The 25,392-nt window shown below is 46.3% G+C and overlaps 1 protein-coding gene across 1 annotated transcript in view; it reads right to left on the bottom strand.

Annotated features, from left to right (window-relative positions):
- LOC119169333 (neuroendocrine convertase 1) overlaps positions 1-25,392 on the bottom strand; it is a 42,808-nt gene that overhangs the window by 2,907 nt on the left and 14,509 nt on the right. The window contains exons 3-14 of the mRNA XM_037420441.2: positions 23,356-23,466; positions 23,176-23,284; positions 13,872-13,909; positions 13,733-13,809; positions 11,193-11,281; positions 10,144-10,212; positions 9,159-9,576; positions 8,395-8,551; positions 5,656-5,869; positions 4,378-4,511; positions 4,174-4,320; positions 2,607-2,716 (exon numbers count right to left, since the gene is read on the bottom strand). Coding sequence (XP_037276338.2) covers positions 2,618-2,716; positions 4,174-4,320; positions 4,378-4,511; positions 5,656-5,869; positions 8,395-8,551; positions 9,159-9,576; positions 10,144-10,212; positions 11,193-11,281; positions 13,733-13,809; positions 13,872-13,909; positions 23,176-23,284; positions 23,356-23,466 — 1,662 coding nt within the window. The 3' untranslated portion in view covers positions 2,607-2,617. The remainder of the gene's footprint in view (positions 1-2,606; positions 2,717-4,173; positions 4,321-4,377; positions 4,512-5,655; positions 5,870-8,394; positions 8,552-9,158; positions 9,577-10,143; positions 10,213-11,192; positions 11,282-13,732; positions 13,810-13,871; positions 13,910-23,175; positions 23,285-23,355; positions 23,467-25,392) is intronic.

Raw genomic sequence — 25,392 nt, 5'->3', positions numbered from 1 at the left:
TACCTGCCATATAGACGCTCTCTTTTACAACTTCAAGTGCACTGCTACCTATCTCGAAGCGCTGTTCTCTTCCGAGGATGTTGTAAATTACTTTCGTTTTCTGCAGAATAATATTAAGTCCTACCTTTAGGCTCTCCTTGTCTGATTAAGTAATAATGAATTGTGATTCGTTCCCCGAGTTACTCAGCAATGCATGTCATCGGCGAAGCGCAGGTTACTAAGGTCCTCTCCACTAACTCTTATCCCTAACTCTTGCCATTCTAGGCGTCTGAAAACCTCCTGTGAGCACGCGGTAAATAGCATTAGGGAGATCGTATACCCTTGTCTTGCACCCTTCTTTATTGGTATTCTGTCGCTTTCCTTAAGGAGCACTATGGTGGGAGTTGATCTTCAGCAGATTTTTTCCGGGATGTTTATATATGCTTCGTTGAGGCCCTGATTCCGCAGTGTCTGCATGACTGCTGATATTCCTACGGAATCAAATGCCTTCTCGTAATCTATGAAGGCTATATATAGTGGTTTGGTGTATTCTGAGCATTTCTTTATAACCTAATTGATAGTATGACAGTGGTCGATTGTTGAGTAGCCTGTTCTAAACCAGCTTGATCGTTTGGTTGATTGAATTCCAATGTTGTCTTGATTCTGTTAGCAATTACCTTTTAAAATAGCTTGTATACAATGGGGAGCAAGCTGATCGGCCTGTAATTCTTCATGTCCTTGTCATCCCCTTTCTTATGGATTAAGATGATGTTAGCATTCTTCCATGATTCTGGTACCCTCCCTGTCAGAAGACTCTTTGTAAACAGGGCGGATAGTTTTTGAAACGCAATCTGTACTCCGTCTTTCAGATATGATGTGACCTGATACTCAATGGCAGATTTGCCTCTTTACATTCCTTCCGAAGCTTCCATTCTGTCATTACTGGTGGGATGTCATCTAGGTTACTGCTAGTTCTTACATTATGGTTGCGGTTGTCCCGGCTACTGTACAAATCTCTGTAAAACGCCTCCGCTACTTTAACTATTCTCCGCTTGTGGGGGTGCTGACACCCCCCCCCCCCCCCTGTAAAGTTGTGTGCGCCGCGTGGCGCACGTGTCTCGCTCCAAGGCTTTGTTTCGGTGGTGACCACCGCCGGGCGATAGATGGCGTTGTGTTCATTTTGAGTACCACTGTTGGTAGAGTGGTAGCGCCGGCGGTGGCCCCTGGTGGAAGGTAGGCCTTGGTGGTGGGCGAGGGTTGAGCGAGCCTCTGGATGGATGGATGGATGGATGGATATGGCTGTACCCTTTAGATCGGGCGGTGGCTAGCGCCACCAAGCCGTAATACCTAATGAACCAAAAACTATATTTTTTTCCCTTAAAAAGGGAGTTTGAGGATTCGTACTTTGCAGTGAAGAGTTTAATTTTCACTCGTGCCTTGACTTTAGCCACCAATCAGATAACCTCCTTCTAGTTAAGTCTACCCGCTTAAAGTTTATTTTGCCTTCCCGGTCCCTAAACCCCAGTGCTTTAAAAAACTCTGCGCCATCATCCTGAGCTATAGGGTGAAGCCCTTTACAGAACATTATCAAGTGTTCGGCCGTTTCTTGTTCCTCTCCACACGCACTGCATACTGTGTCTACCCCTTCGTATTTGGCCCGATATGTCTTGGTTCGCAGTACTCCCGTCCTGGCCTCAAACAGTAGAGAACTACCCCGAGTATTATCATACATCCTTTCCTTGGCAATTTCCTGCTTAAAAGTTCGATAGATCTCTAGTGCGGACGTCTTAATCATGCCCATTCTCCACATGTCAGTCTCCGTTTCCTTCACTTTCTTCTTAACCGATAGTTCTTTTTGGTTTGGCCACCTGCTGTTTTCTAAGTATTTACCAGTCAACTTCCTGGTTCGCTTCCTCCATTTTGTATCGACATTCTTCATGTACAAGTAGCTGAAAACCTTCCTAGCCCAACGCTCTTCCCCCATTTCTCTCAATCGCTTCTCAAATTTTATCTTGCTGCTAGCTTCCCTGCCCTCAAATGATGAATAGCTTCCCTGCCCTCAAATCTGCGCGTGGCGGCTGCCGCGAACGGTTGTCTGTAGAGTGGGGTCCCGGTGCTCCGCACCGCGGGCTTCGCGCCGGGGTCCCACGTGGAAAGTCAGGCGTTGGCGACGCCGCCTGGGGTATGTGTTAGTGTATGTTTATCATGTTATTGTGTGTTTAGTGTGTCATTGCGTTATGGTGTTTGTCTGGTAACGTGTTAATTGAAATTGGTGTATCATTCGGCGGACGATATCGTCGTCTAAATTAGTTAATAAATGTTTGTATGTTGTGTACGTTGTACCGACCGCGTCAACTGTGTCCGTTCACTCCAAGAGCGTGGCGTGGCGATGCGCGCGTTCGCCTCGCCGAGACCCCACACGCTTCCTTCGTTCTTTAGAGCATGTTCAGTTCTCTCCGTGTAATACCACATGGGTTATACCACATTGCCATCTGATTATGATACGCTGGCTCTAGTGACATCCATTTTCTTCTGCGCATGACAAGGGATGTCGGAAGCTGCGGAAGGTCGATCAATCAAGCGGCAAACTCTAAACTTCAGACAGACACTGTGCGAAGGTCACACACCCACAGGCTGTTCAGTTCGGGGCGATGAGGTTCTCTCCGAGCAGCACCTGCTGCAGGCGACTTCGCTGGATGACCGCTGCGCGATGTGCCTCCTCTTCCTCTTCGTACTCCTGCGTCAAGCACGAATACCGCAAATTGAATAACAAAGCAGCACGGGGATCATAAATTAGTTCTCTATATCCGATGTCTATTGTAACTGTAAATATCAAAATCGTCGCAAAGTGGCAATCTGGCTAGTGCAACACTCCTAGATACAAAAACGAATTATTTTAGCCTCATAGCCCACTATAAACGAGGTGATTCTTACTTGCCTCTCTCTGCTGTTTTATACTACAGCCTGCAGCATAAAAAGGTGAAATCACAAAGTTCGTTGGACAAAACAGGTCTGAGTTTACATTTATTTGAGATTTAATTGAGGAAAGTAGAGACCATATCCTAAAGTAAATTTTCGGTGTCACGACACTTACATAAAAAAGAAATACTGTTGTTGGGAATTGTTTTCGAATAATTATTTTTTGTTTTTTTTTACGCAACCTTCACAGCTTTGGATTTCGCGCAAACCAAATATTTCTTCGTTGTGGCTGACATCGCAGCGGCGCTCGCGTTTCGATTTTGTCATACAGATTACCAATGCAGTTGAAAATAAGCGTGACCAAACAGAGTTCATATTTAGTTCGCTATAACCAACATTTCGCAGTTTCAGTGCTCGCTATAGCGAGGTTCAACTTATCTGAAATGCCCACTTTTATCATACAGCTGTAAGAGATATCGGGGTTGTGACAACCAGTCATTCAGGAGATCTAGCAGATGGTTTAACTCCTGTATGTGTAGTCCTCCCCTTTTGCCCTCTGCCCGATGCCTAACTGAACGTAAATCTTACGGAAGGTTTAACTGGGAACAATGGGTAAGCCGTCCACATACGCAAATATTAGCGCTATACCCTTCGTGGCAGTGCATGCAGTTGTTCCGATACAGAGTGCGGTCTGAGACCGCGCCGGGAATCCCCTTCTTCCATAAAAGGTGGCAGCCACGTGGTCCTACTGTTACCGAATATATCTCGCAATGTAATGTTTGTTGACAATTTGTAAAGAGTACGTATGCACGTTTCTCTGAAATAACTGCAAGACAGCTCACATTTAGGGCGTGGAGATCATTTAGGGCGTGGAACATTTAGGGCGTGGAAGTCAAGGTGGAGGTTATGAATTATCTTTATTTATAAGGAACAGCTCCCGGTACAATGCGCGAGTTATCATGAGGCACTGCTCGTGAATCCGAACACGCAGCTATTATATGAGGACTATCGAAGTCAGCGCGGCCTGATCAATGTATCCGTACTTCGCCCACATTAAGTGACTACTTCTTAAATTACTGAAAAGTCTTGACTTACTTCGAAGTCCTATAAGACACTGTGAATGATTTCAATAGTCTGGCAATGTCCCGTCTATACCGAGGATTTAGATGCGCCTCCCCATTTCACAATAAAAGTGCTTTTCATCTATCCATCACTATTAGAACGGCTCCTCTGCACAGCACGTACAGTGTGCAGCCTATGTTTATTATTACTCACCGGGACTGTGTCGATGACGTCATGTGCCAGTTGTTCGTCGTCGTATCGACGACGTCCGTCGTTCATCACCTGGTAGGCGGGCTGCTCACGTGTGCCACTGAGCGTCATTGAGACCGCGTTCAGTCGTCCGACGTTGTCCTGACCGTACTGCAGTGATCCCAGTTAGAGAGACACGCCCGTTGTCCTGCCCAGGTGCGAGCTCACCTTGTCCCTAATGACGAGGACCCAGAGGCCGCGCGGGTCTTCGCCCCACAGGTGGACCGTGAGGAAGGTCCAGTTGCGGAATCCTTGGCCCGTGGTGTCCTTGGCTCGGCGGTAGAGAAGCACGCTTTCGGTGCCTGCAACGCGTGAGCGGTTGCGCTTGAACGCAGGGTAGACGACGCCGTACGAGTGGACCTCCTTGTATGTATGGCTGTACTTGTATTACAGCATCACCTATGATATGGCAGGTCATGTGGCTAAATTTTATTCCTGTACGACGGGTTCCGGGTTCTATTGCTAGCTGTAGCAGCAGCTGTTTTTCGACGGAGAGAGTGAAAAACAGCTTTTATAAAAATGAGGCTCCCTGGTTACTGCAGGAAGAACCCATCGGGGGAAGGGCTCCACTACAAGGCTCGCCGAACCTGGTCACGTGTTGCCAATTGGCTTCCCAAGTCCAGTTCCGAGAAGCAAAAGGTTGTAACTCTTGGCTTGTGTGCTTAAAATTAGGTGCATGTTAACAAGGTTAGCCCAGAACCCCCTAGCAAGGCATCCTCCACAACCCACCGTGCCAATTCCCGACGTTAGCTTGCATTTGACTCTATTTGCTTCCTTTCGCGTCACAGTTTGAACGACAGGCCCGAAACGAACAATATTGCCCGCTGCTAATCTGGTATCGCTGTTGTGTTCTATACTCCAAAAATAGTCGTGAAATATTTTACACTGCAGATGTAGGTCATAGGATAGCACGTTGATGAGTTTGCTGTATACAGGTGTGGTAAAACGAACGAGCAAACAAAGATAATAATAATAATAATAATAATAATAATAATAATAATAATAATAATAATAATAATAATAATAATAATAATAATAATAATAATAATAATAATAATAATAATAATAATAATAATAATAATAATAATAATAATAATAATAATAATAATAATAATAATAATAATAATAATAATAATCTTTATGTCCCAGAACAAGGTACTATGGCGTAGTGTAGAGCTGCGACCATCCGGCATCGCTCAGTACGCGAACCTCCACCATTTCGCCTACAGCGAAATTTGTTTACGGAATACTATCAACCCTCCGTGAGAGTTATTACAGGTAAGGTAAACAAGTGCGACCGCCACGGCCAGGCTAGCAGCTCAGCACCGTAACCACTACATCAACATGGCGGACAAAATAAATAAATAAAAATAAAGGTATTGCAGCCAACTGACTAAACTGAAGGTGCCCCGCGAGTGAATAATTTCTGATGGGAAACGAGCGAACCGGCCGGCGACCGCAGGTAGGCGTCCAGGGCTCCCCTCTGCGAGTACTGCAGGTCCAGGTGCACTTGGACGTGTTCGAGCGCCGCCAGTGGGCACAGGCTGGCGTCGAAGGCCAGCTGCAGTTGCTGGTGAGAGGCCAGCCGGCGCGGCAGCAGTGCCGACGGCTCGAGTCGGCACTGTTCGCGACGCCCCACGTTGGTCCAGTTCAGGGCGGCCTGCGTCGTTCGTCTGTTTATCATATACGGCACATCCCCACGCACTTGTACGAATGAGGTATCTGTAAGCACAAGTGTTTGAAGATGTGCTGACGATAGACGCTTCCCCATCCACTGTTAGCATCGGGTGTGTAATTCGAAAGTTATGGGTTCGCATCCCGCTGACTGAAAGGGTAATTTTTTCGGTCCACTTTAACTCATGTCAATTCACGCCATAATTACTACACTACAATTAAAAAGACATAGTATCACCGCAAGGGTAAAGCAATGAATGCGATAGCAACTAATAGGAATGTCACACGATGTGAGAGGCTGGCAGCTAACACTTTGGATATCATCGTACGCAACTCTACAAAACGCTGCTGTAAGAGAATGTGGCCGCTCCAGGCTCACTTTTCGCACCGTCTCTTGGCGTCGAAAACGCAGCACGTAGATGGGTACGCGAGAAGCATCCTGACGGCTCATATACAGCCAGATAACGCGCGTGCCAGCGATGACCGCGCTAATAAAATCGAAGGTCACAGTTGGAAATCCAGGGACTTTACACGTGACATGACAGTGACGGTGAAGGTTAAAAACCAGTCAGAACTGTCGATACAACTGCTATCGCAATAAAAAACAACAATTGATCTCCCCTGTGCTTTATTTAGCCTAATTAGCTGTTGGAACTATCTGGTTGTGTATGAACTACCGCTGAGTTTGTTTCGAGACTCTATTAACAAACGAAAGTAGGGGAACATTAAGGGCTCGTTTTCTTTGTTAAGCACAATAATATTGAGAACTTAGACAAGAAAGCCAAGGAAAGTAATTTCTAGTAATTCTAGTGATTGTGATGTAACTGTGAAGAACGTAAAGCGGATGAAAAAATAATAACTTGCCGCTACCAGGGACCGAACCCGCGACCTTCAAATAATGCGTTCGATGCTCTACCAGCTGAGCTGCAGTATATATGTGCACTTGACCGTGGGGGTGGTAGTCAGCGCCGCTAGTAGCCATGACGGCGAGTGTCGAGCACTTCTTATTTTCTTGTCTGCTGGCGTCGCGAAGCACGCATGGTATTTATTACGAGGTTGTAGCTGAGCAATGATATCTCGCATACTAAAGCCTGCCACAAGGAAACCCTAGCTATTAATGAAGTGTAGAGGGGGAATATTTTTTTGTGATAGGACGCGTTATCTTAAGGTTGGTCCCTGTTAGCGGCAAGTTATCTTTTCTTCCACTTGTTCACATTGTGTTTTAACAGAGACGCTTACTACGAGAGATAAAGTTGGCTCGCAGCGTGAAAAATAAATAAATAAGTGACAATAATGTATTGTTCGACTTCGTGTTCAAATGGCCGCATTGATGTTTTAGAGGGCCGTCACAGTACGTGTGTGTGTGTGTGTGCGTGTGTGTGTGTGTGTGTGTGTGTGTGTGTGTGTGCTCTTTCACAAGGTATACTCTGGCCGAAGAAAGTCGAAGTGAGAGAGAGCGAGCAAATGAAAGAAAGAGAGCAAGACAAAAAGCAGATAAAAAAAAACGCGTAAACCACCCACGAGTGAAAATTCGTTTTGCTAACCGTTGTCAGTAGCAGCGGAGCGCAGCATGGACAAGAGAAGCAGTGAGAAAAGAACGCCAGTGCACTACGCCCTGGCAGCGAACCGTTGGCACAACATTATAGAAAGCTCGAATGACTCGCGCTTTGGCATCAAAAGTGGAATGCGGTAGCTTGATCGGACCCCGTGTTCATCGCCTTCAACCGATCCTCAAGGCTGCATTTCCGATGGAGGCGGAAATGTTGATGCCCGTGTGCTCGGATTTGGGTGCACGATGAAGAACCCCAGGTGTTCGAAATTTCCCGAGCCCTCCACTACGACGTCTCTCATAATCATATGGTGGTTTTGGGACGTTAAACCCTACAAATCAATCAATCAATCAATCAATCAATCAATCAATCAATCAATCAATCAATCAATCAATCAATCAATAAATCAATCAACCGATACTCAAACAAAGGGATGGTTTGTGCGCGTAACGTTGGCCGTTTCGCGCTGTCCTAGAATACTAAATACAGAAAGTGCAATCGCGAAACGCGCACTTCGCCTTAAAGCTACCTTTTGAGAATTGGTGAATCACCTACTACGCGTCCTTGTGCATTTGCTTACCCGAGCACTTTGTGCAGGCAATTCCCATGTTTAGACACCTGGTGTGATTCTGCCCTACATGATTACATGCATCAAGGAGATTCATTCCACTACATGACATCCTTACCGCTTTTTTTTTACAAGGAATTTTCAGCCACTGGCGTGGCTCCGTGGTAGTGCACCTGCTTGCCACGAAGATGGCCCTGGTTCGATTCTAACTTAAACTGAATATTTATTATTATATATTAGTTCGCAGTTATCTCGAATTTTCGCTGACGATCATTCCCGATGGTCTACTCTGTACGCCGTCTCTCGACTTGCATATACATACCCACACACACCGAAGAAGGAGCGACAAGTTGGGTCGCGATGAGGTTGCGCAGTGCGTGACCGAGTGCTCACCTGTACCATGGCATGCGCGTCCATGAGTCCGAACCCGAAGCGGCTGTTGTAGAGCAGGCCGGCAGCATTGCGCTTCCAGCCGCGATTAGAGCTGAGCGGTGCGAAGTCCGACGTCCAGGCTACCAGATGCTGCACGTCACGCCAGCCAAGGTCCGGGCTGCGATCGCGGTGCAGCGGCGTATGCATGAACATCTCCCACAACAACAATGATCGTTTGGCTGAGCGGCAACATTGTCATTTGTGTTGCTATGTTATAATGTCTATCTATCTATCTATCTATCTATCTATCTATCTATCTATCTATCTATCTATCTATCTATCTATCTATCTATCTATCTATCTATCTATCTATCTATCTATCTATCTATCTATCTATCTATCTATCTATCTATCTGTCGAAATTGTAATCGGTGCACCAGCTTTTGATAGTCGACCGATTCACCGTTGTCCTACTGTTTGCTACAGGACTCGATTGGCGTGCATGCGCTGCCGAGCCTTTCGGCTTTCTTAAGAGACACGGAACTTAACCAGCATTTGTAGCTTACTTGAATCGCATTGCGGGTGTGTAAGCACATACGCTTGTTTCTTTAGAACGTGCTCATGTTTATCCACTCCTGCCTCTCGTCATTGTGATTGCCCTCACTCCAGGTGTTCCATTCCGAATGCCTTGAATTGCTTGCCATAGGAATACTTTCACTCAAAAAAGTTACGCCACAACCTTTCCTACAACCGAGCCCCGCTATCCCTGATTCCACGTCTCGTACTTTGCCTGGAGAACGAGTGCCACGATGCCCGCTGCCAGCGGCGCTGACGCCGAGGTGCCCGTGTGCTGCGTGGTGCAGCTGTCGTGCAGGTCCGAGGTGGACACCTTCTGGTCGGTGTAGGCGCCCGACGAGTAGGCGGCCGCCATGGTCGAGGCGCACTTCTCGCCGTAGTAAGGGAACCGGCCGCGCTGGCTGGCGCCGGACACCGACAGGGTGTACGGGGAACCCGCGTAGCCGTCGCAGTTGCAGTTGTCCCCCTTGGCGCCGCCGTTGCCCGAGGCCCACACGTAGACGGAGCCGCGGCCCGCGCGGCCACGGGTCACGCCCCGCTCGAGGGCCTCGCTGGCCAGCCGCTTGGGGCCGTCCACTGTGCGCCCGTCGTCCGAAGGGCCCCACGATGCGCTGAACACGTCGATAGCTGCGTGGTGCCCCAACCAATCGCGCCATCTGTGCTTGCCCTTGATTATTAACAATAAGGGCAATGCCTTATACGCCTCATCAAACGCGAAAATTTACCATCGGCGTCCCGCTCCACAGGTGTCAACGCGAGTCATGCAAAAGGTATCATCACGAGGTGACGTCATAATGACGTCACAGGTCGCCAACATTGGTTTCGTCGTCAGGGTGCACGTAGTACATGACGTAACTTGACGCTCTTATACATTCTAGTAGACTCAGCTGTCTGCACCATGCTCACACTATACGTGCACGTGTCAGTGCTGCCTGGTGCCACGAAGCAGTCGCAGTAACTTTCGGCGATGTGCCCGATCTATTTTTTCCCGTTATAAGCAGCTTTGTATGCACGAAGTATACGCTTTTCACCAGTCGTACTAAAGCGTGACGTCATGAAGTATTTGTTGCGTTTTCGATGGATAGGGTCGGGGTCGCCACATCTCTCAATCGCTTCCAGAACAGTCACCAGATAGTATTCATAAAAGCCAGACAAAACGTCAGTGTCTACAGTTAATTAGAAAGGGCTGCGTACCTTCGACATTGAACGCTAGCGATGTGGACTCGACGGCGTCCACTACGTCACCATCCAGCATGCGGATACCTGCGAGATCCGTCGTTTCTCGATTCACACTTGCGACAACAAAGTGATTTATTTATTTATTTATTTATTTATTTATTTATTTATTTATTTATTTATTTATTTATTTATGTACACAGGCCTCACAGAGGCATTGTGTAAGGGGGGTCGATACAAAGTAATAACAAATTGGGTCAACAAGTCAGTAAGAATAATGTAGTACGTCAACAACAGCAAAAATATGTCCAAGTACAGAAGTAGTCGCATGTATTACACATGAATAGGTAAGTTTAAAACATGTAAAAGAAACGCAATAGCGTGTTGGACAGATCAAAATGAAGCGTAGTGAATAAGAGATATTGTTCATGCTCGCTTCCTGTATATCGCGTATACCCTGGCATAACCGCTTTAGCGCTATCTGCTTAGCGCGCAATGGAAAACAAAACAACCTACACAGCCTCACAGCTCCGAAGAAGCAGTGGCGACTTTCAGGCATCGACTTGTACATTTTCGGCAGGTTTACAAGAAGTTGGCTTCAGTGCGAGAAGCAGAATTCAGTGCGAGGAGCCAAGTGGAAGAACCGTTTCTAAACCATAAAATGTGAATTGGCTTTGAAACACCGAATAATCAATTTAGTTGCAGTTTGGGTGATATTTTTCGCTATCTTTTGCACAGACAGCCTTTTTGACATTCTGCTCTGCTTGGTGTTGAAAATCATTTCAGAAACAGGCTAGGTTTGCAGTTATTAACATAATCTAATTATTATATCTGTTTTTTTTATTTTTCGCCTCCTCGGCGTGCGCTCACTTTTCTAGCACAGTTAATCGATTCCTCTTAGACAATCCTATTATTGACATGCTTTTTGATTATACGTTATGCATACCTTTTTTGAGAATAATTCTTGTGTTCACAAGTCTTCATACAAGATGTCTAATTCGTACCGGCTACGTCCGCTAAACTCGAAGCAACGTATGACGTCACACGAGTAATACCAACATGCGCACCTCCAATGCGTGCTTCGTACGCCACGCCAACTCCGCAGTTTCGGTTGTTGGCAGTCATGGCGATCTCTCCGGCACAGCGCGTTCCGTGGCTGCAAATAAATCACATATCGTTATGGATACGACACCATCATCATCGCGGTGGTTCATGCAGGCTTTTAAAGAAAAAAAAAGTCAATTTTAAGCTGTAAACAGAGTAACCATAATATCCATCAAACTTTTTATGCTCCACGTGTTCGATTACGTCATAATGTTTTATATAAGACCGCATCTGAAACGTTCGTGTTTGTACAAGGCTTATTTTTGCGTCATCATCATCATCATCACCATCATCATGATAATTGTTATCATCGTCGTCGTCATCAACATCATCATCATCACCACCATCATCATCATCATCATCATCATCATCATCATCCCCAGCTTGACGACGTCCACTGCAGTACAAAGGCCTCTTCCAAGTTCCGTCAGTTAACTCGGTCCTGTGCTTGGTGCTGCCAATTTTTAACCGCAAACTTCTTAATCTCGTCTGCCCACCTAACCTTCTGTCTCCCCCTAACCCACCTGCCTTCTCTGAGAATCTAGTTAGTTACCCTTAATGACAAGCGGTTATCTTGTCTACGCGCTACATGCTCGGCCCATGTCCGTTTCCTCTTCTTGATTTGAACTATGATATCCTTAACCCCCGTTTGTTCCCTAATCCACTCTGCTCTATTCTTGTCTCTTAAGGTTACACCTACCATTTTTCTTTCCATTGCTCGCTGCGTCGTCCTCAATTTAAGCGGAACCCTCTTTGTAAGTCTCCAGGTTTCTTATTCTTCTAGTTACTTCAGTCTCGTGATTCAGCACTGCGGTTATTACCTCCCCTAAGTAGACATAGTCTTTTACAACTTCAAGTGCACTATTACCTATCTCGAAGCGCTGCTCCTTTCCGAGGTTGTTGTACATTATTTTCGTTTTCTGAAGATTAATTTTGAGACCCACCTTTCTGCTCTCCTTGTCTAACTCCTTAATCATGAGTTGCAATTCGTCCCCTGAGTTACTCAGCAATGCAATGTCATCAACGAAGCGCAGGTTACTAAGGTACCCTCCATTAACTCTTATCTCTAACTGTTCCCATTCACGGCCTCTGAAGACCTCCTGTAAGCACGCAGTAAATAGCATTGAGGAGATTGTATCCCCCTGCCTTACACCCTTCTTGATGTGTATTCTGTTGCTTTCTTCACGAAGCACTATGGTAGCAGTTGATCCTCTGTAGATTTCTTCCAGGGTGTTTATATATGCTTCATCGACGCCCTGATTCCGCAGTGTCTGCATAACTGCTGATATTTCTATTGAATCAAACGCCTTCTCGTAATCTATGAAGGCTATGTATAGTAGTTGGCTATATTCTGAGCATTTCTCAATTACTTGATTAATAGTATGAATGTGGTCGATTGTTGAGTAGCCTGTTCGAAATCCTACCTGTTCGTTTGGTTGATTGAATTCTAATGTTTCCTAACTCTGTTAGCAATTAACTTTGTAAATAGCGTGTATGCTACGGAGAGCAAGCTGATCGGCCTGTGATTCTTCAAGTCCTTGTCATCTCTTTCCTTATGTATTAAGATGATGTTAGCGTTCTTCCAAGACTTTGGTACTCTTCCCGTCAGGAAACACCTCGTAAACAGGGTGGCTAGATTTTCTAACACAATCTGTCCTCCACCTTTCACCAGATCTGATGTTACCTGATCCTCACCAGCAGCTTTGCCTCTTTGCATATCTCTCCAAGGCTTTTCTGACCTCTTCTTTCTTTACTGGTGGGGTGTCATCTGGGCTACTGCTAGTTCTTATATTAAGGTCGTGGTTTTCCCGGCTACTGTACAGATCTCTGTAAAACTCCTCCGCCATTTTAATTATCCTATACATAATGGCAGTTACTTTGTTTTCCTTGTCCTTTAGTGCATACATCTGGTTTCTGCATATCCTAAGTTTCCTCCTCACCGCTTTGACGCTTCCTCCGTTCTTCAGAGCGTGTTCAATTTTCTCCATGTTATACCTTCTCACATCGGATACCTTACGCTTATTTATCAACTTTGAAAGCTCTGCCAATTCTATTTTGTCTGTTGTATTTGAGGCTTTTATGCTTTGACGCTTTTTAATGAGGTTCTTCGTCTCCTGGGACAGCGTGCCAGTGTCCTGTCTAAGTACCGTATCTCCAACTTCCACTGCTCACTCCGTAATGATACTCGTCAAGTTATCATTCATTGCATCAACGCTAAGTTTTGTTTCCTCAATAAGAGCTGGGTACCATAAAATGAAGAAAGGGAAAAATAGGACAAAAATAGAGCAAGAGCTAGATAAAGAGACAGGAATAAATATTACAAATAAAAGGAGAAACACGACAGAAGCATACGGAAAAATAGAAAAAGAAACAGACACAAGAAATAATAAAGAAATAGAAAATCAAGGAGAAACGATCCTTCAGGATTGGCACTCCTGCGAAGCCGCCTTAATGTTTTCGATAAGCACGAATCTAAACGTTATCTGAGTGAGCGCTCACTTACTTGTTGAGGTCCTGAGGGTCGTACCGTGGAAATGGATCGCGGTCGTCGTCATTGAAGTCGTAGCTCGCCTCGGGTGCCTGCGTCACAACCACCGCATTTTCCAGACTCCAATGGCTCCAAAACAGTAACTGTAACTCACGTAGTTCTGCGTCAGGTCAGTGTGGTTCCACTCTAGCCCTGCACGACACGCGTTTGCACCGTGAGCAAGAAACACGTATGGTAATGTCGTCGGGTTATCATTCGAATTAACTATTAGTTACTAGAAAAGTCAGCAAAGGAAACGATAAACACTGCGAACCGCAGAACAACATGACATAGACGGACTAAGCGCTGCTCTGTTGTCCTGGGGCTCGCACTGTTTTTCGATATGAGTGGACATGTACAAATAGTTCCAAATAAGCTTTCTAGTTCGGAAAAGCTAGCATTTATCTTTTTCACGCTCGCAAAAGGTTGCTCGAAAGGTTGTATGTTATAAACGAGCCAGGACTTTTGGTTCCTTGCAGCGTCAAAAATTGGAGGGACGAGTTTGAGCGAGCCTTACTTTACCAGCGCGGCCGGGGAGCAACGCGACTCTCCTCCACTCCAAGGCGCACAAGACTCTGTGGTTATTCGACTCTCCGACACGACACAGTAGAAGCACTCGAGGCAGGTCGTCAACAAACGTCTGGCCGTCTTGGCTGGCTAGCAACCATAGTTAGGCGGTGAAGGCGCGTAACTATGGTTGCTAGCCAGGCAAGCGAAGCCCTGTTTCTGCTAGCCAGGCAAACAAGTCGCCCTGTTTCTGCAGGCGACTTGTTTAAGCCTGTCGCCGATCGACGAAGCGTGTCGCCGATCGCCAGGAGACTAAAGAAAAAACACCTATTTTTGGGCAGGAGTACAAAATAACTTTCAGTTCGTCCGGTAATGCAAAGCACGAAGGCGTAGCGTGATGCCGAATAACGTGTACCGCCGCTGCCGACACGCCAAGTGGCGCCAACTATGGAGAATGAGCAACAACTGAAAAATACAAAATATGTGTTTTCTCAGACTCAGAGAGCGCCTCGCTAAGCTTACAGCACTGATTACTAGTGTTTTTTTGTTTTATGAAAGTGGTGCCGAATCTACGCCAATACTTTGCGGTCGAAGCTTAAGGACATGAATTTAAAGCAAATAAAACCACCAGTTCGTAGCTAACAAGCTACAGAGAGCACGATGGTCACTTGATAAATTCCACGTGAACGGCGACTGCTTTCTGCGGTGCTGCCATGTTTTCCGGGCGCGGCTTGTGCACCAGCTTCCCCCTTGTGCATGATTACTAGTGGCGTTGGAAAACAGATGCGAAACTCTACTTGAAGGTAGCATATACAGTAACTCTACTCCACAAGGCCAATCGAGTACGCTTGACTGTGACTCTTTCGGCTACCGCACAAAGGGTACGACCGAGAGCATGAACGATATGTCGTGACATTGCCTCAGCATGCAGCCCGCAACACTCGCCTTGCAGGCCGGACAGAATTGCTGCTGTGAACTGGCGTCAGGCAGAAGATAGCTCGAGAGAAGACGAGGCCCGGGGGGCTGTGACTGGCGGCCATTGAGGATAGGCGTATACTAGCGACGTATGCAGACGCAAGTGACATAGTGACGTATGCTAGCGTGGAATTCGGCACCGGGATGTCTCGCCATCGAGAGAAAGAAGCGTGACTTGAGCTGGGAACATAGCTCGATGTTGTGGTCATGGTAGCGCCATCTTGCCGTCAGCGGAATTGCCCAGAAATGGAACAGAGCGGGGCCGGAACAACGCACTAACTGGGAATATATATATATATATATAATTAGGACAACATCTAAGTTGTGTCCCCCCTCTCTCTGTCTCTCTATACCGGTGGTACCTCAGCGCAATATATCATAGCATGACGGTTCATCCTGCGCAGGCATAGGTGGACCAACACGAAACGTTAGTTCACCTCTGCCTACGCTGTTCACGCCAGCGTTGGCACTGAACCGAGTGTTTACAATTACGAAAAAAATATATGTTTATACTTGGCTGTTCACGGGTTACATGATGTTTGTAAAATTATTCAGTAATCGAGTGTCTGTTGCAATATATACGACCAACAATCCTTGCAGATCGTATATCGCGTAGTTGCCAGACACTATCCTTAGATATCGGTGCAACGTCTTTGAACCTAAATCGCATTTTTGTATAGCTTTTTATAGCATCATATTTCTCGAAGCAGAGCTTACTGTCGAAGATAAGGCGGTTTTTTGCAGTAATGTCTGAAGTTTCGTCTCGTCTTTCGATATCGTTCAAATCTGACAGGATGCAGCCCCTGTAAAGCGTGCACCGGTGCAAATTGCCATGCGTAAGAAGAAGACAACTTTCAGAATCTATTAATGTGCACAAGGGTGTTTATTGTGAAGTTTATTAGCGAAATCGTGTAGTGTTGGACTTCAATCAATCAATCAATCAATCAATCAATCAATCAATCAATCAATCAATCAATCAATCAATCAATCAATCAATCAATCAATCAATCAATCAGTCAATCAATCAATCAATCAATCAATCAATCAATCAATCAGTGGATTTTTATTTATTATGCTTACCGGATTAAAGCGTACGTACGTTTGTAATACTGAGAAATTTACAGTCATTTCGGCGTCATATTTTCCTGCATATTGTCACGCTACACTTCTTTATTAGTAAACAGAGTAAAAGGTATTTGACGAATAATTAAAGAAGTTTTTTTTTCATAGCCTAACCATCTTTGTTGGCGCTTGCGCACAAGCACATAATATATTCGTAGTAAATAAATTGTGGGATTTTACATCTTAAAACCATGATAAGATTTGATTCACTTCGTAGTGCAGGGCTTCAAAAATGTTGACCGCAAGGTGTTCTTTAGATAGCGCCGACAGTGCGAAGTAACACGGGTCACCTGTACCACTTCGCTTCTACCGAAAAGGTGACGCCGCAGCCGGGATCCATCCTTCGGATCAGCAGTCGAGTACCGCAACCACTCTACTGCCGTGGCGAACGATAGAGGTCTTTCACCGACGGATAAAAAATACAAAATCTCGACCGCCCTATTTTGATATTAAGCCCCTAACTTTTCGCTTGTGATTTAACTCAGCCGGGATAAACTAATGCAGGTCTTGCAGCCTCAATGGCGAGATTACGGCTTAAAAAAAACGGATAAATGATACGCAGATTACTAATTTGTGGCTTTTTATTAATCGACGTTTGGATGGAATCTTTAACAATGTTTTGATACACTTCCTAAATGAAAAATAGCTGATCTGGTCTTCTCGATGCACGCGCACTCTGATTAGTAGTTCGGGCCCACGCTTTGAAATCTCAGAATGCTTATTACTTTTCCAGCTTAGCAAACATTCTGCAGTGATGCTACAAAAAGAGAGAGAGAAAAAAATAACTCATTCATAGTATAAAAATATTACTGTATATTTAATCACATTTTTTTATATCGCACCAATAATATGCGTAACAAATACCGTCCGCGAAGAGGCAGAGGAGGGTGGAAAATTGAATTCAACATCGCAACTTTTTTTTTGTTTGGTCTGAATTTGCCTTGAAGATTGCTTTTTATGGGGCAGATTACTCCGGATGAAATACTTGTCCACTGGAAGAAGAAAAAAAGGAACTACGGAAAACAGCAACTTTAGCATAAAAGTTATATTTTATAGAGTCATGGGTCGACCAGACTCCTACACACGTATAATGTCTCGGCAAGCTTTTCGCGACGAGCAAGCGTTAGGCTTACGTCGGGAATCAGGGTTGTTGCAATGTCGCCTACTTTGCCATGGGGACAGAACGTCAGAGGCGGGTGCACAGAAAAAAAAATAAGGGGGGGGGGCGCTTTTTTTAATCATCGAAGAAGAGAGCTACGTGTTTCCTTACCTTTATGCAGTGTGACCAGTGACGCCATTATTTAAAGTGCGTGGTTTTCTCACAAGTGACGAGTGGAGGCACGCGCCTCCCACTAGTCACACTAGCGCGCAACGCCCTCTCCTCACCTTTCTTCAATAAAAAACCCTGCAGATGCCCATATTGACCGTGCTGGTTTTTGATGATAATGGTTACCGAGAGCCCCTGATGTTGTTCCAGAACTGCTTACCGTTTTACCCCGTGAAAGCAGGGGATTGATTGATATGTGGGGTTTAACGTCCCAAAACCACCATTTGATTATGAGAGACGCCGTAGTGGAGGGCTCCGGAAATTTCAACCACCTGGGGTTCTTTAACGTGCACCCAAATCTGAGCACACAGGCCTACAACATTTTCGCCTCCACCGGAAATTCAGCCACCGCAGCCAGGATTCGAACCCGCGACCTGCGGGTCAGCAGCCGAGTACCTTAGCCACTAGACCACCGTGGCGGGGCTGAAAGCAGGGGACTGAAGGCAGTTGTGAAAAATATGTCATTGCCGCTTCGATTTCATTATTGCATACATTGCGAAGCGCGTTTGCAGTACTGAAACGTGATCTTTTTTTTTTATTCAACCAATAAGTTAGGGGACGAAGAGGTTCACATGCGATGAAAATTATTCCCTCTATAATGAAGCACCCTATACACGTTTACGTGGCAACTACAGCATAACCTGATCTTGAAAGAGCAGCGAATTTCGAAACACATCAAGAATTTCGTTGCCGGAGAAACAGAAAGTTCCTCTATAATGAAGCACCCTATACACGTTTACGTGGTAACTACAGCATAACCTGATCTCGAAAGAGCAGCAAATTCCGAAACACTTCAAGAATTTCGTTTTCGGGGAAATGGAGAATATCCACTGTTTTTCTCCACAGGGATAATCTATTACAAAGGTCTATACATCATTCTGCGGGTCACTAAATTGCCGCAGCGATAAACTTCTTGCGAACACGTGACCTTCAACGGTGGGCGAATAGCTGGTGGGGACGTCAGGTCTGAAGGCGTTGGTGGCTTTGTCGCTTCTGTCGACGGCGGTGGCTAAGATTAGGTCTTCCCGTGTTATGCTGCTCGTTCGTTCCCGCATAGAGAGGCAAGCAATTACTCGAGCGCGCGAATCCCAGCGGCTGGCTGCGACAGCTCTCCACGACAACCTGTTACAAAACGCGTCTGCTGCCTCATCTTCGGGCTTCGTGTAACACAAAGCAGAATCCCAATGGCGAATCCATGCTGTTTTGGAGTGGACCTTTTGCGCAGCCGTCTGCGCTGGTTCTGGCACGGGGAGAAAATACATGTCGACTGGCCCGCTGACCCTGCACGGCGCGGCTGACTCTCTGAACCTGTTGATGACGGCTCTCGTTTCTGTATGCCCTATTTTGCGGCGGGTGGCGGCTGAAGACCTTGGCCGTGGATGTAGAGCTTGTGCTGCTAAGCTCGTTGTCGCGGGTTTCATTCCTGGTTTTGGCCACGGGTGTAAACAGGAGCAGGAGGATATTGGGGGTGGAGAGAGTCAAGACACCCTTCCCCCCATGCAGAAAAAAAAAAGGTTTCAATATCGCACGTGTGTTTATATAAGCGCGAAAATACAAACGCATGCACGAACATGCATAAACTTTAGTTGAGCCCTCTGAAACAAGTGTTTGGATATGTCAGTGGCCATGGCGGCCGTAATACAGGGAGAGGGGCGGGGAGATGCAAGAACATGCTTGTATTTATTGTATTTAGATTTACGTGCTCATTGAGTCCGGCTCGGTGGATCAGTGGCTAGGGCGCTCTGCTGACCCAAAGGTCGCGGATTCGATCCCGGCTGTGGTGGTCGCATTTCCGTGGAGAGGAAATGGTAAATGCCCGTGTACTGCGCAATGTCAATTCACGGTAAAAAAAAAAAAAAAAAAAAACAGATGGTCAAAGTTTGTCGAGCCCTCTATTGTGGCGTCTCTCATAATCGCGAGACGTGAAAAACCCTCGTGTAAAAAAAGAATAATGTGCGTGTTAAAGAATTGCAGTCAAAACCAAACCAGAGCTGTTTTCACGTAAAATTACACATTTTTTTTTAAGGAGCGAAGCTCCTTAACGTGTGGGCTAAGCGTCCCGTCATAATCGTATGTAGCCACCTCTCGTTAGTTCTTGAACTGGTTCGTAAAGGGTGGTACTTGTACACATAACGAAATGCGTATACGCCTAAAAAATGTGAATGGTACGATAGTAGAGGACGTTACTTGTAGTATGATAAATAAAAAAAATCGGAGATCCCACGTACCTGGGAATCGACAGGAAGGAAGGCGACCGTGTTGCAATTGTTTTATTGAGCTACACGTCATGAAATGACGCTAAATATATGTAAAAATGTTGCACGCAGAGGCTTATGTTGAAGGGTTGCAGATGTTTATATAAAAAGGTGTTTGCACTTGTGCAACAATGCCAACTGGAACATGCGTATTAGCAACACCAGAAGCTGATATGAAAGTGCTGATGCTCGCGAGGATGCTGGCCTTGGACACTGCTACATAAATCAACTTCAGCGCATGGCAACTAACCACAATTGACGTTGACCCAACATGAGTGCTGTATCAAAATAGTACATAGGTAATGTTTATAAAATTGAATAGGCAGCACAGCAACTACTATTGACGTTTCACGAAGATCGGCATCTATTTGAAAAGTAGTTTCTAAACCTGGCGTAGCTCTGTAGTAAAATGTTTTATTGCCACGCAAAATGCTTGGGTTCGATTCCATCTGGGAGCCTGACATTTATTCTTAGCATACGTCGTGTCAACGCTACTAATGTCTCGTATATCGTAACGCTTGCTCGTTAAAATTGCCCATGTGTGTTCTCGTCGTTCCTTGGTAGATACCAAGGGTCAATCATCTGTTACACATACCCGCATACCAGCGGCACATACCCGCCCATGACTATGTGCCATTGTCTGGCAGAAAGTGTTTGACGACGTACGCGACGGGATTATGACACTATTCATGTCTTGACCAGTGCATCATATTCATCAAACCATCATACCCTCCCATGCTAATTTTGGTTCACTCCAAGTTAAAGTTATGACCATGAGAGCACCCAAACGTAAACGGCTAGATAGATATATAGACAGATGCGCTCAAAGTCGCCCAAGTTCGCTCAGAAATGCTTCGCATTTAATAAAAGTCACAGCATATCCATGGAGTGAATGATAATAAGTAGGGCGAAGCGTCCGTCATTCCGTCTGTGCTTACGGCCGCCCGTTCGTTTTTGCTTCCGTCCATCCATGCGTCCGTCCTTGCATCCATCCGTGCGTACATTTGTTCATCCATGCGTCCGTCCATTCGTGCATCCGTCCATGCATCCTTCCGTGCGTTTGTTGTCTCGCGTGTCCATCTGTGCGTCCGTTCGTCCGCGCGTCCGTCCATGCTTTCGTTCATGCGTCCGTTTGGTCGTCCATCCGTTCATACGTGTGTTCGTCCGTCCATGCGTCTGTTCAATCGTGCATCCGTCCATTCGTCCGTCCATGCGTTCGTCCTCTCGTGCGCCCATTTGTGCGTCTGTCCATTCGTGCGTCCGTCCCTGCGTTCGTCAATGGGTCCGTCCGTCCATGCATCCGCCCGTCCGTGTGTCAAACAGGCAGACAGACAGACGACAGATGAATGCGGCCAGCGGATGCTTCTCGGTTTGCCGATAAAAAGTACGATACGCTCAAGGCGGTGGCGGCTCGTGCTCGAAGACGAAACATCGGTGTGCTAGCGCGCGAGAAAATAGGAATGACATCACACGAAGACGTTGGCGATCGTGTTTTTGTCGGCGGTGTCGTACGCTAGGGGGCGTGGTGTAGTAAAATAAAAGCAGGTCGGCGTGCGCGCAAGGCGGCGGCGGCTCGCGCTCGAAGACGGGACACCGATGTGTGAGCGCGCGAGGCAGAAGCGTGCCGTGATGCTGCGCGGAGGCGCCGACAAGATCCAGGCGAACTAGAACGGGAGGCTGAAGCGGCGCGGCAGTGGCGTGCCGCGACCCAGCTTCGCCCTGCTCTCCATCATTCAACCCGTGGATATATGTTGTCATTTTTCTTTTGTTACAGCAGAGATGAGGTTTGCCGTGTTTCGTGGATAGAAAATTATCGTCATCACAAACCGCCACGCTATGGCCACTCAGGCTATCTGTGCAGATGGTTAACGAGGAAAGTTGAAACGTGCCCAGCAGCTGTGCCGTGATCCAGCCCTGCGCGACTTAGTGGAAGCTGCGCTAGCTTTTTTTGGAAGTTGATCCAATGTCGAAGGTATAGAAGTTATGAAGACCCGTACACAAAACTCAAACGGTATTCGTTTTGTTCGAGTCAGTTACGTTCCCGCCTTGCAACGCTGAAGCAATGCCATGTCTGGTGATAAGGGATGGTTAGTAATACCACAAAATATATATCTCCCGAGTCTAGGGGAAAAAGCTCACCTTTAGAGCGTGCAGGCATATAGGTGTCGCATTTTACGTCTAATCTCCTTTACAAATCTTAGTGACGTAAGGAAAAAGAAATAACGCGCAGAGCGTGCGCATTATTTCGCGCTTCGTTGCTGGGGCTTCAGATGGAAAATATACGTCATTCGATCGGTGAATTCGGACTGGAAAGGAGTGATCCCCGAAAGTTCGGCGGTTTCATTGGCTGCTGCACCATGATCCCAGGTGGTAGTGCAGTGGCTGACATCGTTGCCGCAATCGTGGTCATGGCCTTCCGAGGCTTATCGGGTAATAGGCCCTTATTCCGGTGGTAGACCTTGTTGCCTACGGCTAGCTCGCTGGTCGTGGCTGGTGTCGGTGTCTTCTCCGTGACGTGGGCTGGATTAACGGCTTGACGGGGGCGTCCGGAACATGAACGAAAAGCACCTCTCTCGGTCGTGATGTTGACGAAGGCAGCAGTAGACGCGTGCAAGATGAAACCCTGTGAATTTGGCCGAATAGGCGACCGTGGTACATTAAGAGCGGGGCGTTGATTTTTTAGAGAGGGGTATTGTCACGTGTGTTATGTTGATGCATTCGGGCTTCACTCACAAGGACTGTTCGCAATGCTCCGCTCAGACCGCTTCACGACGTATCAGAATCATTAAGATTGTTTTGGAGCATTCTGTCAAGATTACGCGCAAAACGCGGATAGTCTAGTTTCTTCGAGAGATTGCTCGGCCACCCGTAATAATATGATGACGTCACTACACTAATCATCATGACGTCACATGTCGCCAAAATTCGCGACGCCATCACGGCTTAACTACGACGTCATATGATGGCGTAATCGCATGACACCACCTCTTGGTAAAAGATGGGACGAACCATAAGCACCGCAAAACCCGGTGAGGTGCAGAGGGCATAAGGCACTGAGAAGAACGAGGAAATGACTTGAGTCTCCGAGTCATCTTAGGCGAAGGCATAAGGGACCTCGTGACTTCCAGCAGGACAGAAACTATCTCAGTGTTTTCAAAATGTGCAAACATTTTAGCATAATGTAGCCAAACGTACAAAGCAACCGAAACACTCGGAGAAGGAGAGGGACTCACCGTCGTCCATAACGGTGACGACGATGCCCCTTCCGGTGAAGCCCATGTCCCACACCTTGGTGACTCGATGATCCAGCTCGGGAAGTTCCGGCGAAGAACGCGTGTCGTGCTGCACGGAAGAGTAACGCTCTCTTACATCACCGCATAATCTCGCCTCGGTGCGGCGCCACGTGCACTCACGATGTACCACTGGCGGCTCCACAGTGGGTCGTTGAAGCGCAGCGTCTCCCAGTCCTGTGCCAGGCCTCGCTTTTCTCGCGGCCTCACCATTTGCTGCTCGGCCCACACGACCTGCAATCGTGCGTCTTAGGCATTGCCCTATTCGAGCACGTGGGCAGTAAACACACAACGCAGATACACACAAATCAGAATGTCGCGTATTTCACGATCTGTCAGATCGAGCAATTCGGATCGATTTGAGCCCATACCCGCAAAGATTGACACCTTTAAATACTCCCTATTCTCGAAAATGATTGAAGAGTGGAACGTGCTACAGCATAACCAAAATTAACTCTTCAGATGAATTCGAAAAACTTGTACTGACCTATTATTCTTCCAGGTAACCGTATATAAGCGTCATTACCTTCCTTTTTTTTTCCAGTGAAAGGCGGCTGGTATGCTTTTACATCAGTTCAAATAACTATATATAATGATGAAAAAAGTTCCCGATTTTGATTATCATAATTTTCAAGCATGTGGAACAGTGTATGCGATGTCTGCGATTTTGTTGCTCTCTATTCAGTGTTGGCCACTACTTTGTAAAACTCGAATACTTTTGCGCGTTGTACTTTTCGCTAAGAGTTGCTTTTCGTTTGCATTACGATTCGTGTAGTCTGTATGGTCTATTTTTGTTTAAAGCTGTCAGATGCATTGTCTGTCTTGATTTCACGGTGTAGTGCTTGTGTCTTGGAGCAATGTGCGAAGAGTATTTCAGTACTCCATCCTGTATTGGCCTTTCGCTAACAGTATAAATAAATAAATAAATAAATAAATAAATAAATAAATAAATAAATAAATAAATAAATAAATAAATAAATAAATAAATAGTCCTTCTCAGTGGCATTGCGGCTACAGGGCTCGGCTGCTGACTCAAGGTCGCGAATTCGAATTGATTTCGATGGAGGCGAAGCACTAAAGGTTTGTGTAGTGCGCCCGTGCGCGTTAAATAACACCAGATGGTCGGAATTTCTGGAGCCCTCCGTTACAGGTCGTACCTCTTAATCATATTGCGGTTTAAAGACGAAAAACCGCATGTATTATTATTTACATTTGTCAGGTTGTTGCTGGACATCGCGACGTTTTTGACACACGCTCCTGCAGCTCTGTGGGTCGCTTGATATGCTGCAACGTCGGAAATCGCAGCGGACAGCATCGCACATAACCACGTGAGCAGGAGCGTGGAGTAAGAAAGCATGAGCATAGCACGAAAATGAATATTCCGAAGTCTCATTTCAACGATTGCAATCTCATTATTGGGCACGCATTTACACGCCGCAAAAGACATAATTAAAACGAATTGGGTCTGCGTCGCCTCCATGAATCCTCTTTGACACCTTCACTTTGATTTTTACTTTCCCGTCTATAGAGCTGTCCCCGATTTGAGAAAAACAGTTCTTTGCCGACTGACGCTTCGTGTAGTTTTCACAAACTGTTATACTTATCACAGGCGTGCGCACATAATGCAGGGGAGGGTGCTGTTTTCTCTCGTCACTTGAGAGTGGAGAAACAACATCCGCTCCCCCCCCCCCCCGCCCCCCTAAGGGGAACCCGGCAGCTCATTCCTACAGTACACATGTGCGCGAAAATGCTTGAGCCAATGCTCACTTCAGACCTTTAACCTCTCAATAATTTATTCACGAGTTGAGCGAATGCAGCCGGAGCTGGTTAGAAAGATGCATAATTTACTTCGGCGGTACTCTTACAATAAACGGCGGTTTCACGTCAATCGAGTCACGGTTGATCAAAACAAAAATGTTGTTCTAGAGAAAATACTAAATGATTCCGTCAGAAAGCCCGCCGCGGTGGTCTAGTGGCTAAGGTACTCGGCTGCTGTCCCGCAGGTCGCGGTTTCGAATCCCGGCTGCGGCGGCTGCATTTCTGATGGAAGCGGAAATGATGTATACACGTGTGCTCAGGTAACCCCAGGTGGTCTAAATTTCCGGAGCCATCTTTTACGGCGTCTCATAATCATATGGTGGTTTTGGGACGTTAAAATCC

Source organism: Rhipicephalus microplus, chromosome 2 (assembly GCF_043290135.1).
Source record: "Rhipicephalus microplus isolate Deutch F79 chromosome 2, USDA_Rmic, whole genome shotgun sequence".
Lineage (NCBI taxonomy): Eukaryota > Metazoa > Arthropoda > Arachnida > Ixodida > Ixodidae > Rhipicephalus > Rhipicephalus microplus.
Note: the sequence above shows the minus strand (reverse complement) of the source record. Positions and strands in the feature narration are given on the sequence as shown.